Source organism: Anopheles arabiensis, chromosome 3 (assembly GCF_016920715.1).
Source record: "Anopheles arabiensis isolate DONGOLA chromosome 3, AaraD3, whole genome shotgun sequence".
Lineage (NCBI taxonomy): Eukaryota > Metazoa > Arthropoda > Insecta > Diptera > Culicidae > Anopheles > Anopheles arabiensis.
Window position 1 is genome coordinate 94865307 of NC_053518.1, and position 14117 is coordinate 94879423.

At 54.8% G+C, this 14117-nt stretch overlaps 1 protein-coding gene across 7 annotated transcripts in view; it reads right to left on the reverse strand.

The window, feature by feature from the left end:
• Positions 1-14117, reverse strand: part of LOC120902523 (low-density lipoprotein receptor-related protein 1) — an 81306-nt gene that overhangs the window by 3686 nt on the left and 63503 nt on the right. For all 7 annotated transcript variants that reach the window (XM_040311345.1, XM_040311343.1, XM_040311344.1 and 4 more), the window contains 9 exons: positions 13000-13113; positions 12361-12891; positions 11100-12282; positions 10810-11022; positions 9679-10740; positions 7572-9599; positions 7289-7496; positions 1554-7213; positions 6-1474 (listed from right to left, as the gene is read on the reverse strand). In XM_040311345.1, coding sequence (XP_040167279.1) covers positions 6-1474; positions 1554-7213; positions 7289-7496; positions 7572-9599; positions 9679-10740; positions 10810-11022; positions 11100-12282; positions 12361-12891; positions 13000-13113 — 12468 coding nt within the window. The remainder of the gene's footprint in view (positions 1-5; positions 1475-1553; positions 7214-7288; positions 7497-7571; positions 9600-9678; positions 10741-10809; positions 11023-11099; positions 12283-12360; positions 12892-12999; positions 13114-14117) is intronic.

Genomic DNA, 14117 nt, shown 5'->3' on the forward strand with positions numbered 1-14117 from the left:
CTTACCACTACGATCGTGTTTCAATGGATGAATGAAGTGCACGTCCGACGAACGATACCCGGCCAAACCACCGGCACTGCGGGCCTCCTCGTTCATGTACGTTCCATTGTCCCGGCCGTACTTGTTCAGCTTCAGAATGTTCTGGTTGTACAGTATCACGTACACGCTGTCCTCGAACACATCGAGCAGCTTCGGTTTGGAGTAATCGTGCAGCTCGGCGATCACGTGTCGATCGCCGCCGGTCAGCAGCAGGCACGTTTCGATGGTCGACTTCCTGTAATCGGCCCAGTACAACCGTTTCGTGGTCGTATCGATGGCCAACCCGGACGCCCACTCAACGTTCGTGTGCACCAGCTTCTGCTTGCCCCGTCCGTCCATTCCCGAGCTGATGATCGTTTCCATGATCGACCACACCATCATCCCGCTCACCGGATCGACGACCAGATCGATCGGATGCTTACCGGTGGCGGTCAGCGTCGTGTGGTTGGTGCCGTTGAAGCTCATCACGAAAATGTTGCTGCGCTTTTTGTTGATCACATACAGCCGCTCGGTCAGCCAGTCGCACGCGATCGCGATTGGATGGATTTCATCGTCCTTCAGCACCACCGACGAGTGTTTGCCGTCGAGCGTCTTAATCCGGTCGTACGACGGAGGAGCCGGTGCGGGCCCCAGACCCCGGCGAACGATCTTCCGCTTATCGACCGGCGGCGAGCGTGAGTAATCGCCCCCATCCTTGACCGTCGTGTCCATCAGTATCTTGTTGATGCTCGTGTCGTAGCTGTCGATCCAGAAGAGCGTGATGTTGTGGCGCGTGATGGCAAAATCGAACCGATCGATCTTGAGCGAGGATGTCTGCAGGTACCCCATAACCGGTGTGTCCGCGTAGAGGCTGCGGAAATCCGACTCCGACGCAACGAGCAGTATGCCCTGCTCGTCCACCGCAACGCAGGTCGCATTGCGGCCCGGGCCACCCTTCACGTAGCCCTCCGCACAGCGACAGGTGTAGTGTCCCTTCTTCTCAATACAGAGCTGACTGCACGCCCCGAACCCACAGCCCGTTTTGATGCAGCCGATCTCGTCCGACTCGTCCAGGCAGTGGGGCGTTTGGTCGCAGCGCAGTGCAATGTCGATGCACTTCGAGTCGCTGTTGCAGCGGAACGAGTTCGGTGGACACTTGTGGCAGAGGGCACTCTTTTCGTCGCTATTGTCGCCACAGTCGTCCTTGTTGTCGCACATCAAGCTCTTCCGTATGCAGTTACGGTTGGCACAGCGGAAGGCACGCTTGTTGCAGCCGTGCTCCTTGCAGTATTCGCCCATTTCGTCCGAATTGTCCAGACAGTCGTCGATGCCGTCGCAAACCCAGCTGCTCAGGATACACTTGCCGTTGTTGCACCGATACTCGCCCTCCTGGCATTCGCAGTCCTCCTCGTCCGACTCGTCGATGCAGTCGTTATCACCGTCGCATTTGAATTTGCTGCAAGTAAAATGAACGAGCGTGGGACAAGTTAAAAAGCATTGAATTGATTTTACAAACCGTCCCAACCATTACTTACTTGCTGATACAGGCCGGATGGCTCTTGCACTTGAACTGCTCCGCACTGCACGTCACGTTGCAGTTCTCCTCGTCACTGTGGTCGGCACAGTTGAACTCGTTGTCGCAGCGCCGAATGCCGCGTATGCAGTGCCCGTCGCGGCACCGGAACTCCGACTCGGAACAGTTGCGCAGCTCGCAGTTCAGCTCGTCCGAGTTATCGCCGCAATCATTCTCGAAATCGCACCGCCACCGTCCCGGGATGCACTTGGAATTGTTGCACCGGAAGCTCGTCGGTTCGCACGTGATCGCTTCCGGCTTTTGGCAGTTCTCCGTTTCATCCTCCCCGTTCGCACAGTCCTTCTCGTCGTCGCACAGCCACGACTGGGGAATGCAGCGGCCCTCGCTGCAGCGGAACTCGTGCTCGGGACAGGTGGTGGCCGGGCCACAGACCTGCTCGTCCGACCCGTCGTGACAGTCCGGTACGTTGTCGCACACCCACGTGCGGTCGATGCACCGGCCACCGTTGGCGCACCGGAACTGGGTGGCGGTACAGTTCTTCGGCTCACAGTTCTGCTCGTCCTCCCCGTTCGGGCAGTTGACCTCTTCGTCGCAGCGCCGGGCACCCTCGATACAGAAGCCGCTCGTGTTTTTCGCCGCCGACGGGCCACACTTAAAGTGCGAGCTGAAGCACTCGAACCGATCGCAGTCGCGCTCGTCCGACAGATCGCCGCACTGGTCGACGCCGTCACAGATTTGGCTCGGATTGATGCACCGCTTGTTGAGGCACTGGAACTGCCCGGCTTCGCAGGTGAACGTGGGGCAGTTCGGCGGTTCGTCGCTACCGTCGCCGCAGTCGTCCTGCTTGTCGCAGCGCCAGTAGAACGGAATGCACTTGAACGTGGTGCGGCACTGGAAGTGTGCGGCCGAGCAGTTGGCCGCACAACTTTTGCCGTCCGCCGTCAGGATGAAGTTGTCCGGGCACAGGCACCGATAGCCGGGCGGGTCGGGCGACAGCACGCACAACGTTTGGCAGCCGGCCGTATCGCACGGGTTCACCTCGGGCTGCAGCTGCCGGTAGTAATGGAAGACGCGAATGTCCATCGGCCGATGGATGGTGTTGATAAGCGTTCCGCACCCGTCGCCCCGGAACTTGTGGCAGTACTCGATCGACTTCGAGTCCAGATCCGACCAGTAGATGCGATCCTCCCACACGGCAATGGCAAACACGTGGTGCAGGTTCAGCGTCGGCTGGCGCGCACGCGACAGCAGGATGCGCACGTTCTGCCCATCCAGATCGCTGACGGCGATGTAGTCCTCCCGTGCGTCACCCCAAAACAGCTGGTTCGTTTCGAAGCTAATCGTGAGTGCGTTCGGCCAGCCGAGCTGCTCCTTGATCAGGATCGTCTGGTTGCTTCCATCCATACCCGCCCGTCCAATGTGCGGCTGGTCGCCCCAGTCCGTCCAGTACATGTACCGCCGGTACGGATCCAGCGCAATTGCGCGCGGTTTCTGCAGCTCCTTATTGATCAGCACCCGCCGGTAGCGTCCGTCCAGCTTGGACACCTCGATCGTATCGAGACCCTTATCGCACCAGTACAAATTGCGTCCCACCCAGTCGACCGCCAAGCCTTCCGGGTTTTTCAGATTCGTTCGATGGATCACCTCGACGGGGCGATTTTCCTCCCCCGATTCGCACATGCGCTTTACGGTCGTGACGGTGCGCGTCACATCCGACCAGTAGTAACACTCGTCCTTCCAGTCAAAGTCGAGCGTGATGGCGTTGGTCAGATTGTGGGCCAAGATCGTCATACCGCCGCTCAGATCCACCTCACGCAGGTAGTATCGGTTCGAGAAGATGAGCTTCGGTGGTAGGATGTGCCTGCCTTCGGCACGGCACGTATCGTTGTCACGCAGCACAAACCCGTCCAGACACGTGCAGTGGTACGATCCGTGCGTGTTGACGCACGTTTGGGTGCAGGGGCGCGGCTGCTGCTCCGTACACTCGTCCACATCCACGCACAGATGCTTGTCGTTCACGTTCACCCGGAAACCCTTCCGGCAGACGCACTCATACCCTACCGGACGATCTTCGCACTCATGCGCGCACAGATCCGGGATCATCTCGCACTCATTGACCTGGCACGACTTCTCGTCACTCCAATCGCCACAGTCGTTCGCACCGTCGCACAGCATGTTGCTTGTGATGCAGGCGCCGCTCTCACAGCGGAACAGATCCGGCCCGGCGCAGATCAGCGTCGTATTGCGGCACAACCGTATGTCCTCGTCCGACCCGTCCGCACAGTCATCGTTCACGTTGCAGGTGAGATTGCGCTCGATGCATCGGCCATTGTTGCAGCGGAAATGATCCGGCTCCACGCACAGATGGTCGTCCACACCGGCTCCCTCCTCTTCGTCGTACCCATCGTCGCCCTCCTTGCAGTACAGCGGCTCGTCCGAACCGTCCACACAGTCCTGCTCACCATCGCACACGTGCAGCAGACTGATGCACTCTCCGTTCTTGCACGTGAACGACGTCTTGTCGCACTCGTTCACCATCATCTCGTCACAGCCCATCTCATCGTCCTGCGTGGCGCCACAATCGACCTCGCCGTCGCAGACCCACTTCTGCGGAATGCACCGGTTCGTGGTCGGACACTGGAATTCCGTCTCCGGACAGTCGCGCCTCGAACAGTGATCCCCCTCGTCCGACCCATCGGCACAGTCCGGATGGCCGTCACACTGCCAGCTGTTTGAGATGCACTCGGACGTGTTGGTGCACTTGAACTGGTTTGGTTTGCAGTGCTTGACGCATGCCAGCTCGTCCGAGCTCAGACCGCCGCCGGTCGCATCGGTACAGTCGTCCTCGTCGTCGCAGCGCCACGACTGCGGTATGCAGCGCCCGTTTGCGCACAAAAACTTATCCTCCGGACAGGTCGGGATGGCCGTGGGACAGTCCTGCTCGTCCGAGTTGTCCCAGCAATCGTTTTCGCCGTCGCAGCGCCACGTCGGCATGTAGCAGCCGGTCGTGTTGGCGCAGTTGACGAACCCTTCCGTGCAGTTGCGCATCACCGGGCAGCCGATCTCGTCCGACACGTCCTTACAGTCGGGCTCGTAGTCACAGCGCATCGACTTCACGATGCACTGGCCGTCCGTACAGCGGAAGTGCGTTGCGTTATTGCAGCTGCATCCTACCTCGTCGCTTCCATCGCCGCAGTTCTGTATGTGGTTGCACTGCTGGTTCTTCGGAATGCAGCGCGCATTGTTGCAGCGGAAAAAGCCGTCCGGACAGGGCCGGTGAGCACAAAACGTCACCAGCTCATCCGACCCATCCAAACAGTTCTTGACACCGTCGCACGTCAGGTGAAACGGTATGCAGTTGCCATTGGTGCAGCTGAACTCGGACGACGAGCAGTTGCTCACCGACTTCGGAATGCACCGCTGCCCATCGGCCGCCAGCACACCCTGCGTGCAGTGACATTCCACCTTGCCAGCTGCATCGATTAGGCACACATCTTCGCAGAACCCGTTCATCACCTGGCACGGATCGGCTGAGCATTCCTTGTCGATTTGCTGCACCGCCACGATTCCCATCGGTTGGGCGATATCGCGGCGCAGCAGCACAATGTCGCTGCCGGAGTATTTGTTCGCTCGAATGACCGCGTGCACGGTTAGATCCGTCCAGAAGAGTAAATCCCCGAACACGGCTAGCGCAAATGGATGCTTGGGGGTGGAGTGAGCCAGCACCACCCGGTGCTTTCCGTCGTAATCGGTACGCTCGACCTTGTCCAGCAGCGCGTCGGCCCAGTAAAGCTTGCGCGCTTGGTAATCTAGCGTCAGCGCGTTCGGCATTTGGATGTCGCTCGTGATGATGCTTTCCAGCCCATAGCCGGACGGGTAGGCACGCTGTATGGAGGCGGCATGCTGGTTCCAGTTGGTCCAGTACACCATCGCCAGGCATGGCTCGACGGCAATCCCGCGCGGTTTGTCTGTCGCCCGTAGCTTTATCACATCCTGCACCAGCTCCGCATTGGCAGCTGGATCCGTGAGGGATGCGTTGTTCAGATCAAGCGATCGTATGGCAGCCTCGTTGTTCGACGTCCAAAACAGCACACGGGTAAGCACGTTAAATGCCAACCCTTCCACGGTTAGCTGCTTCGTCACGATGCGTCGATGGTTCGTGCCATTGAAAAACACGCAATTGATCGTGCTGTGATCGATGTCGGAGTAGAAAATGAGCTGCTGCTCGTAGTCGTAGCTCAATGCTATGGTGTTCTTCAAGTAGGACGAATTCTTGATCTCTGGAATGGGACCGTTAATGTTGTTTGCGTCCGTCATGTGTATGCTTTCGATGGCCGATTGGCGGGAAAAGATTAAAAAGTTTTCATACGGCTCACACGTCTTCAAATCGGCGGAAGAGATTTTGCCATGCGAGCAGGCACAAATGGGATGCGTACCGTTGAACAGGCATAGCTCTTGGCAGCCTCCGTTCGACACGCCGCACGCGTTCGTTTTACTTTGCTTGCGGCTGGAGAATACTTTGATGTCTTTCAGCGACGACACCTCTAGCGCTTCCACGACACTGCGGTAGTTGAAGATGTTGCTCAAGCCAGCCTCGTAGATGTTGCCGCGCGAATCTGCCCAGTAAATGCTGTCACCGAACAGGTCGAGCGATTTCGGATTGTGCGAGGTACCGTTCAGCAGCAAGCGTTTCAAGTTACCATCGTAGTCCACCTTCCAGATCGTGTCGGTGCTTGTTTCGCACCAATACACTACCTGATTATCGAGATCCAGTGCAAGATCGCTTATGGCGGAGGAGCGATTCACCAGGATAAAGTTACCCGAACCGTCCAAACCCATGCGACCGATCGTACCGCGGGTTACGTAGAACAGATACCCCTGAATCGGATCGATTGCCAACAGCTGCGGACTTTCCACGTCAGAGGCGACCACGTACCGTAACGTTCCGTTCAGGCGAGCCACCTCAATCAGGTTGCGCTTCTGATCGGTCCAGTAAATGTTCTCCGCTACCCAATCGATCGCAATTCCCCCCAGCCAGTCGAGTGTGCTGCCATCGACCACCTGCTCGAAGTTGCTGATGATTACCTCCCTTGCGCTGCCGTCACGCTTGATGCGCGTGATTGATCCGCGGTCGGTATCGGCAATGTACACGTAATCATGCGCCACATCGAAGTCAATGCTGGTTGCTAACGAAATTTGCTGCAGCGGACCAAGGGATTCACGATTGCGCAAGGAGCCGGTGCTTTCGTCCGACGAGGATAGCGCAATACCCTTCAGCTGATGGCCCACGGAGTACACCAAAATGTCATCCAATCCTATGCATCGCCACGCATTGCGTGGATCGCTCCTGTACCCAATCGCACAGCGACACACGTGGCTTTGCGCGGACACGGGAATGCACAAATGTTCGCAACCGGTTCCGGCCGATTTGTCGTTTCGCTTCTGGCACGAATTGGTGCCACTCTGCGCCCCGGGATGGTACATGCGGATTGCGTTCAGCCCGCTTGTGTTGTTTCGCACGGAGACAGGATTTTGGCATAGATTTTTGTTACACCGCATAATGCGACCATCGTGGTTGTCGTCGTAATAGATCGAATCGCGGTAAATCGTTATCGTGCTAATCGGATGATTATCTTCGTGCGGCGCAAGCACTTGAATGATCTGACGATGAAATAGAAACGACAGAGGTGAAATTGGTTTGATTTAGTTCAAAATAAGCGTTCCAGCAACACTTACCTTGCCACTTCCGATATCGTAGTAGTTGATTTCGCCCGCATTTGATGAAATGTAGTACAACCGATTGGTTTCGAAATCTAACGCTAAGCTATCGATCGGGTGGAAAGTTGAATTGCTGATCAGCTGTCGCTCGGAACCATCCATTCGGCTGGCATAAAGCTCGTAAAGTTTCGGCACTTCGCTCATCGTTGCAAAGTACATCATGCCTCTGGTGGAGATAGAACAGAAAACCCCCACATTTGTTCAGCCAATTGTGCTATCATTGTTAATATACTCTCCTTACCTTGTCGGATAGACAACGAGACTGTTCACCACGGACAAACCGTCTGCAATTTCCGTCACAAATTCGCCATTCAGATTGCTCACCATGATGCGGCTATGCGTTTCATTGCCGGTGGAAAAGTAGAGCAGCTTTGAGATCCAATCCACAGCAAAGCCGAGCGAGTTGGAAATATCCGTATCGAGAATGGTTTCGATCGGGCCCGTCGCCAATCCGGATGATTTTATTTCGTTGAGCTGTATGTCGTTCCAGTACAACCTCGCCGCACTGATATCGTAGTCCAGTACGGCCGGCTGCACAACCTGCGTCTGGTGGCTGATAGTCGGAATCGTATAGTGGGCTGGTTGTTGGAGATCGACGCCCCGAATTTCAGTCAGCACCACAAACAGCAGGATCTCCTCATTCGGCACACACTGCCTTCGGTCCTCGTGCAGGCGCATAACGTGCGGACAGGCGCACTCGTGACGCGATCCAACGCTAAGCAGGCACAGATGAGAGCAGCCTCCATTGTTATCGGCGCAGGGATTCGGCTGCGTGTTGGGTTGTCGGCTGGAGTGCAGAATTTGAATTCCAAACGGTTGGCTCTGCGTTTTCTGTATCACATTTACGTCCGTGCCGTTCCATTTGTTCGCCCGGATGACGGAGTACGTCCGCCAGTCCGTCCAGTAGACGTAGTTGTCGAACACGGTAATACTGAATGGGTGGGCCAGCACACCCTGATCCTTGATCACCAGATGGTGATCCTGGCCGTCGTAGGTAATGGTGTGGATTGAATCCGACCGTGCGTCAATCCAGTACACTCGCCTTGGAATGTAGTCCAGCGCGATTCCATTCGGCCAACCTCCGTCCGAACCGACGTACTTGATTACCGTGCGATTCTCGCCGGCCATTGTGCAGCGTTCCAGCCGGGGCGAACCCTCCTCCCAGTCCGTCCAGAAGAGGACACCTTCCATCGGATCAAGAGCGATCGCACGGGGGTTTACCATGTCCCCGGCGACAAGCGTTCTTCGGAAGCTTCCATTGGTTTTGGCCACCTCGATCTGATCGAGATTGGAATCGATCCAGTAGATGTTCATTCCAATCCAATCGACCGCAAGTCCTTCGGCCGTCGACAGGCCAGATTGAACTACCGCTTCGACATTGCTCAAAGTGTCGTTCCTCAGTGTGCCGCGATAGATCTTGTCATCCATCACGTCCGACCAGAAGATCTGGACGGATTCGTTGCGGTAAAGGAAGTCTAATGCAATCGTGTTGCGCAACGACGTGTAGAAGCTTCTCACTCCAAGTGTGTTCAGATCAACGCCGAGAATCTCCTGCCGATTGCTAAATATGACGTACGGCGAATCACCGTTGTTGCTGCGGCATGTAAACTTGTCGTACATCAGCGTGTAGCCTTCGACGCACCCACAGCGATAGTGCGTCCCTGCTTTCGTGCAAATCTGTGAGCAAGTGCCCCAATTATCACAGGCATGATCGTGACCACAGTCACGCCCATTCGGTTGCAGAAATAGATGGGCCGGACAGGAGCATATCAGACCCTCCGGAGCATTATGGCACGCGTGCGAACAGTCGTTGGGAGCATCGCACAGTTTCTCTGCACAGCGAAAGCCTTCGTCCGTGCCATCGGGACAGTCCGTGCGACCGTTGCACAGTTGTGTCACTTTTATGCACTGGTTTGTAACCCTGCACAGCCGATCAGGATGATGGCAGACCATCGTTTCGTTGAACGGTGCAAACTCCATGCGTTGGCATACACGGTTATAGTTTTCTTCGCACTGCTTATCCAAACCGCACACTATTCTAAGATCCTGCCTGCAAAGATCCTTCAGCTCTGGTTCCGAGCGAACCGGAACGCTGGATTTGGTGGTTCCGTTCGATCCAGCCTTATGCAGCTTGTCACACTCGTGGAATGCATTTAAACAGTTGAGTTTCGGGTCACACATTAGCGAACGGTCGATGCAACCATGCGGACTGCAGAAAAACTCATTTACACCACAGTCCACATCGCACTGTGATTCGTCGGATTTGTCACTAAAGTAAGGTAAAGAGAGAAAGCAGTGGAACATGTGAAAGGACATATGCTCTTGGATCAAAACGTCCGCCAACTTACCCACAGTTGTCAACTCCATCGCACAGAAACTCAAACGGCACACAGGCACTGTTCTTACACTCAAACTCTGGACATTTGTGGCAGTGCTCTGGCTCGTCCGAGCTGTCATTCGGCCCACAGTCGAGATGTCGATCGCACACCCACGTGTTCGGTATGCATCGATGGCTGACCTCACACTGAAAGAAGTGCTCGCTGCACGTTTTGTTCGGGCAGTTGATGTAATCTTCATCACTCTCGTCAATACAGTCCACCGAACCGTCGCAAACGTGCGACCGGCTAATGCATCGCTGCTCGTCGCACTTAAAGTTGCGCTCCAGATCGCAGTTGGGATCGCAGGGCCCGTCCGGTGTGGTTTCCTCATCACTGCCATCCTCGCAGTCGCGATCACCGTCACAGGTGTACTTAATCTCGATACAGTCAATCTTGTTGCGGCACAAGAAATGTGTGCTATTGTTACAGGATGCCAGCGAGTGCTGCAAATCGAACGGCACGCAAGCGACAGGCTTTCCTTCGCTAGACAGCGACAACACCTGCCCATCTTCACACTTACAGCTGGCAACGGCTACCGGAGTATTTAGACAGATTCCCGGACAATCGATCTCACATGCATTTCGTCCATTTCCACCGTACTGGGTGAGATTGTCGAAAATCTTTAGCCCCAGCACTTGAGGTTTCTCTATCGTAATTGTTTCCAGCAAATGGGGATCGCTTAAGTTTAGCTTTTCGATGTGTCCCTTTACATTGTCGGCGAAGTAAAGCAACTGACGGTGGACGGCTAGAGCGACGGGGAATTGATTCTGTGATCGTCCGTCGAAGAGCAGCACTCGATTGCTTCCGTCTAGGTTGATGCTTTCGATGAAACTAAGCCGTGCATCGCACCAGTACAGTCGCTTCTGGATCATGTCTATCGAAAGCCCCGTTGGCCATTCGATTGGACGTTCCTTGCTGCTCACCAACAGTTCCGGCTGAGTTCCATTCATCCAGGCACGATCGATACGTCCACTGGGAACTGACCACGACGACCAGTACATCCAGCCTTGCTTTGGATCCACCACAATAGACCTTTGAAACGAGAAGAGGAGATTATTAACGTTTTTTTGTGATTTTCGATTTGCATGACCAATAACTTACTTGGGTGCATAAAGCTGTCGCAGAACGGTGTAGCGCATTCGCTTTGGACCTAGCTTGATGACCGAGATGTGGTTTCTGTCCGAATCGGTCCAAAAGATGTTGTTTCCCAACCAGTCATAGGAAATGCCGTCACACGATCCAGGACTTTCAAGCAGCAGCTCTCGCTGCGTGCCGTCCAGCTTCTGTGCCTCGATGCGAAACGATGGCTTGTCTCTAGAAGGAGGCGTGGCGTAAGAAAAGCATACATTTTATTAATTTGCCATTCATGCTACACCGATGCCGTTACGTACATAACGCCGTGAGAGAAGAAGATGAGCTGATCCTCCACGTGGTAGTCGAAGGTGATGTGCGGGCCCAGATCTGTGATCGGAACGATCGCTTCCTGGGACTTGATGCCAACGGCAAACCCTCGGATCATGGCCGGATTTGATTTGGCGTACAGTAGAAACGTTGGCCGTTTGATCAGCACACATTGCGACTTTGTCTTTAACCGGTAGCCCGGCGAACACATGCACTGTGCAATCGCTACACCGATCTTCTTCCACACCGGTATGCACAGTTGATCACAGCCACCGTTCTGGATGCGGCACGGATGCGCCACTTCCGGCTGCTTTTGGCGATGGAACACGTGCAAATGCACGGCATGTGGTGCATTCGGGACGATCACTCTTGCCTCTCCCGTAGTACCATTCAGCGCGACAATGCTACCATTCTGCCAGGACGCGAGATAGATCGTTCGCTCGAACACATCGAGCGCGTACAGCATCTGGAAGTTGAACAGGAACTGGGTGCTTCGTTTAGGAAACCAACGGCCACTGCCATCGTAGTTCACACGCTGCACCGTATCGAGATGCGTGTCCACCCAGTACACGTGTTGCATCACCAGATCGAGGGCGATGTCTAGCGGGGTGATGATTTTGTTGAGCACGATCGAGGTTCGGTTCGTACCGTCGAGCAGCGATCGTTCGATGCTCACGTCGCCGCTGCCCCACTTGGAAAAGAACAGAAACCCTTTGGTGGGATCGAGAGCCATCCGGCGTGGCCGCAGCACCTCCGATAATGCCTCCACGATGATCGCACAGTGTACCATCTGGGGCGAACAGACGAAGATAATTTCGCGCTGCTGGTCCAGATAGTACCAATTGCCCGACACCCAGTCGAGCCGAATGTCGACGATGTCCTCGAGATTGGGAAACAGATCCGGGCGCGGCATAACCCAGCTGTGTGAGGTGTTGTCTACGCTGTAGCACTCCAGCAGCGATTTACCGTCGATACGCGCTAGACAAAACGTGCGATTTCGATGCACCATTTCCATCGCCCGGATGCGTGGGTTCGGTTGCTTGAGATATTCCTCCTCAACGGTTTCATCTGTGGGAAAGTTTCCAGCCAGCACACTGGTTCTGTTGCTAATGGACACTTTTTTTACCTTGTTGAAAGTGGTGAAGAACAGGGAAGCTGGCTCGTCCTTGGGCACTGTTGGATGGTTGAATTTTTATCTAAATTGCCTCATCGCTCTACACGATCGACTGAGAAAACAGTATCTATACTTACAGTTGACAGCGGTGCACGTGTTGCCCTGCCTCACATACCCGGTAGTACAGCTGCACTGGTACGCTCCGGGTTGATTTTTACACATCTGATCGCACAGACCCTCGATCTGGCACTCGTCAAAGTCTTCGCAAACGCTCCCATTCGGCTGACTATCCTTGGCACAGAAACATCTCGCTCCCTCGGACGTCAGCCGACAGTCGTAGGAACACTTGAGCGCATCGCACGCACTCGTCGGTGCGCTGGCCGTTGCCGTGTCGTTGCTGGAACAGTTCAGCTCGTCGTTGCTGCAATCCCACGCCCCATCACAAAACCGATCGATCTCCAGACACTTGCCATCGCTGCAAAGGGCCTGCGTCGGGAGACACTTTGTGTGCGCCCGGCACAGCTGGGGATCCTCGTCCGACACGTCCACCATGTCGTACTTCTCGACCAGCCCACAGTCGACGTCACCGTCGCACGTCCAATCGTGCGGAATGCACCGATTGGACACCGTGCAGTGAAACATACCTTCGTTGCACGCATGTGCTTTATCTGCGCGTTGTGCATGCGTGTGCGAGGAAAGATGAGAAACGTTTGTGGTTGGCCATTTGATCGCAGGCTGGTATTACAGGATATGGTACGTAAGCAAGCGCTACTTACCACAACCGACTTCATCCGAGCCGTCCGAACAGTCGGCGGACGTATCACAACGCCAGAGGGCCGGTATACATTTACCATCCATCACGCACGTGAATTGCGACTGCGAACAGGTGACTGGAAACAGAGAAACGAAAATGAAGATAAAAGATGACATCCTATTGTCATATTTGATTCTTTCCATCACTGGAGAATGGCTTTATGATACGAGTTTTCCCTCTCTGTATGATTATAAAGACAATGTGATCGCCCCGTTTGTCTCAGATGGTACACTAGCGCGTTCCAATTGTGGTGGCCTAATCGAGTATATGCATGTCTGATGAGTGTGAGTGATCGTGCTGGAAGGGCGCAAACGAACCACCAGGCGCATCCATCGCTCTTGCGATAAGCCAAAAAAATAACCATCAAGTGCTGTGCATGGGCGGCCGTGCCATGAAACAATAGAACGGAGTTGTACGTTCAAAGATTGTTTAGCGCACACGCACCACCGTACTATTTTGGCAATGGTTCAAAAAAGCAATCAATCAATAGGCACCGTTGCTACTCTGGCGGAACAATTACACGTAAAGCGCTCTATTCAACGTGATTCAATTTGCAAGCTCGTTTTCCACACTCTTTTTCAACTCGATGGAATGTCACCGGTCATTTGGAGCCTGTGTGTGTGTGTGCTTCCACGTTGAAGCATGCATGAGTCGGTTCTGCCACTGCACGGCCGAATTAAGCTGGAGGGCTTACTAATAAAAAAACCACCCTCAAGCGCGACTGATTGAATCAATCCCAATTGCATATCACTGCTTTATTTGCAATTTATATTTGATTCACTTTGATTGACGTTCGACCACTACCACGCGCCATTTCAGATCGAAACGCCATCCATTATCTCATCGCCCGCAGCCCACAGGTTCTGCGATACGTCGGTCGTCCTCAGGAAAACGGCCCAAGTCCACTGTTGTGCCACCATCCCGAAACACTACATTGTGTGCCGTGTCATCCTTCTCCCTCCGTGATTGGACTTTTTGTGTGCCGGCCGACCCCCCCCCCTCCCCCCAGCCATTAAAAGTGGACCAGTTTATTTTATTTCATTTCTTCGCCTCTTCAACCATCCGTTAACGATCTCTGGC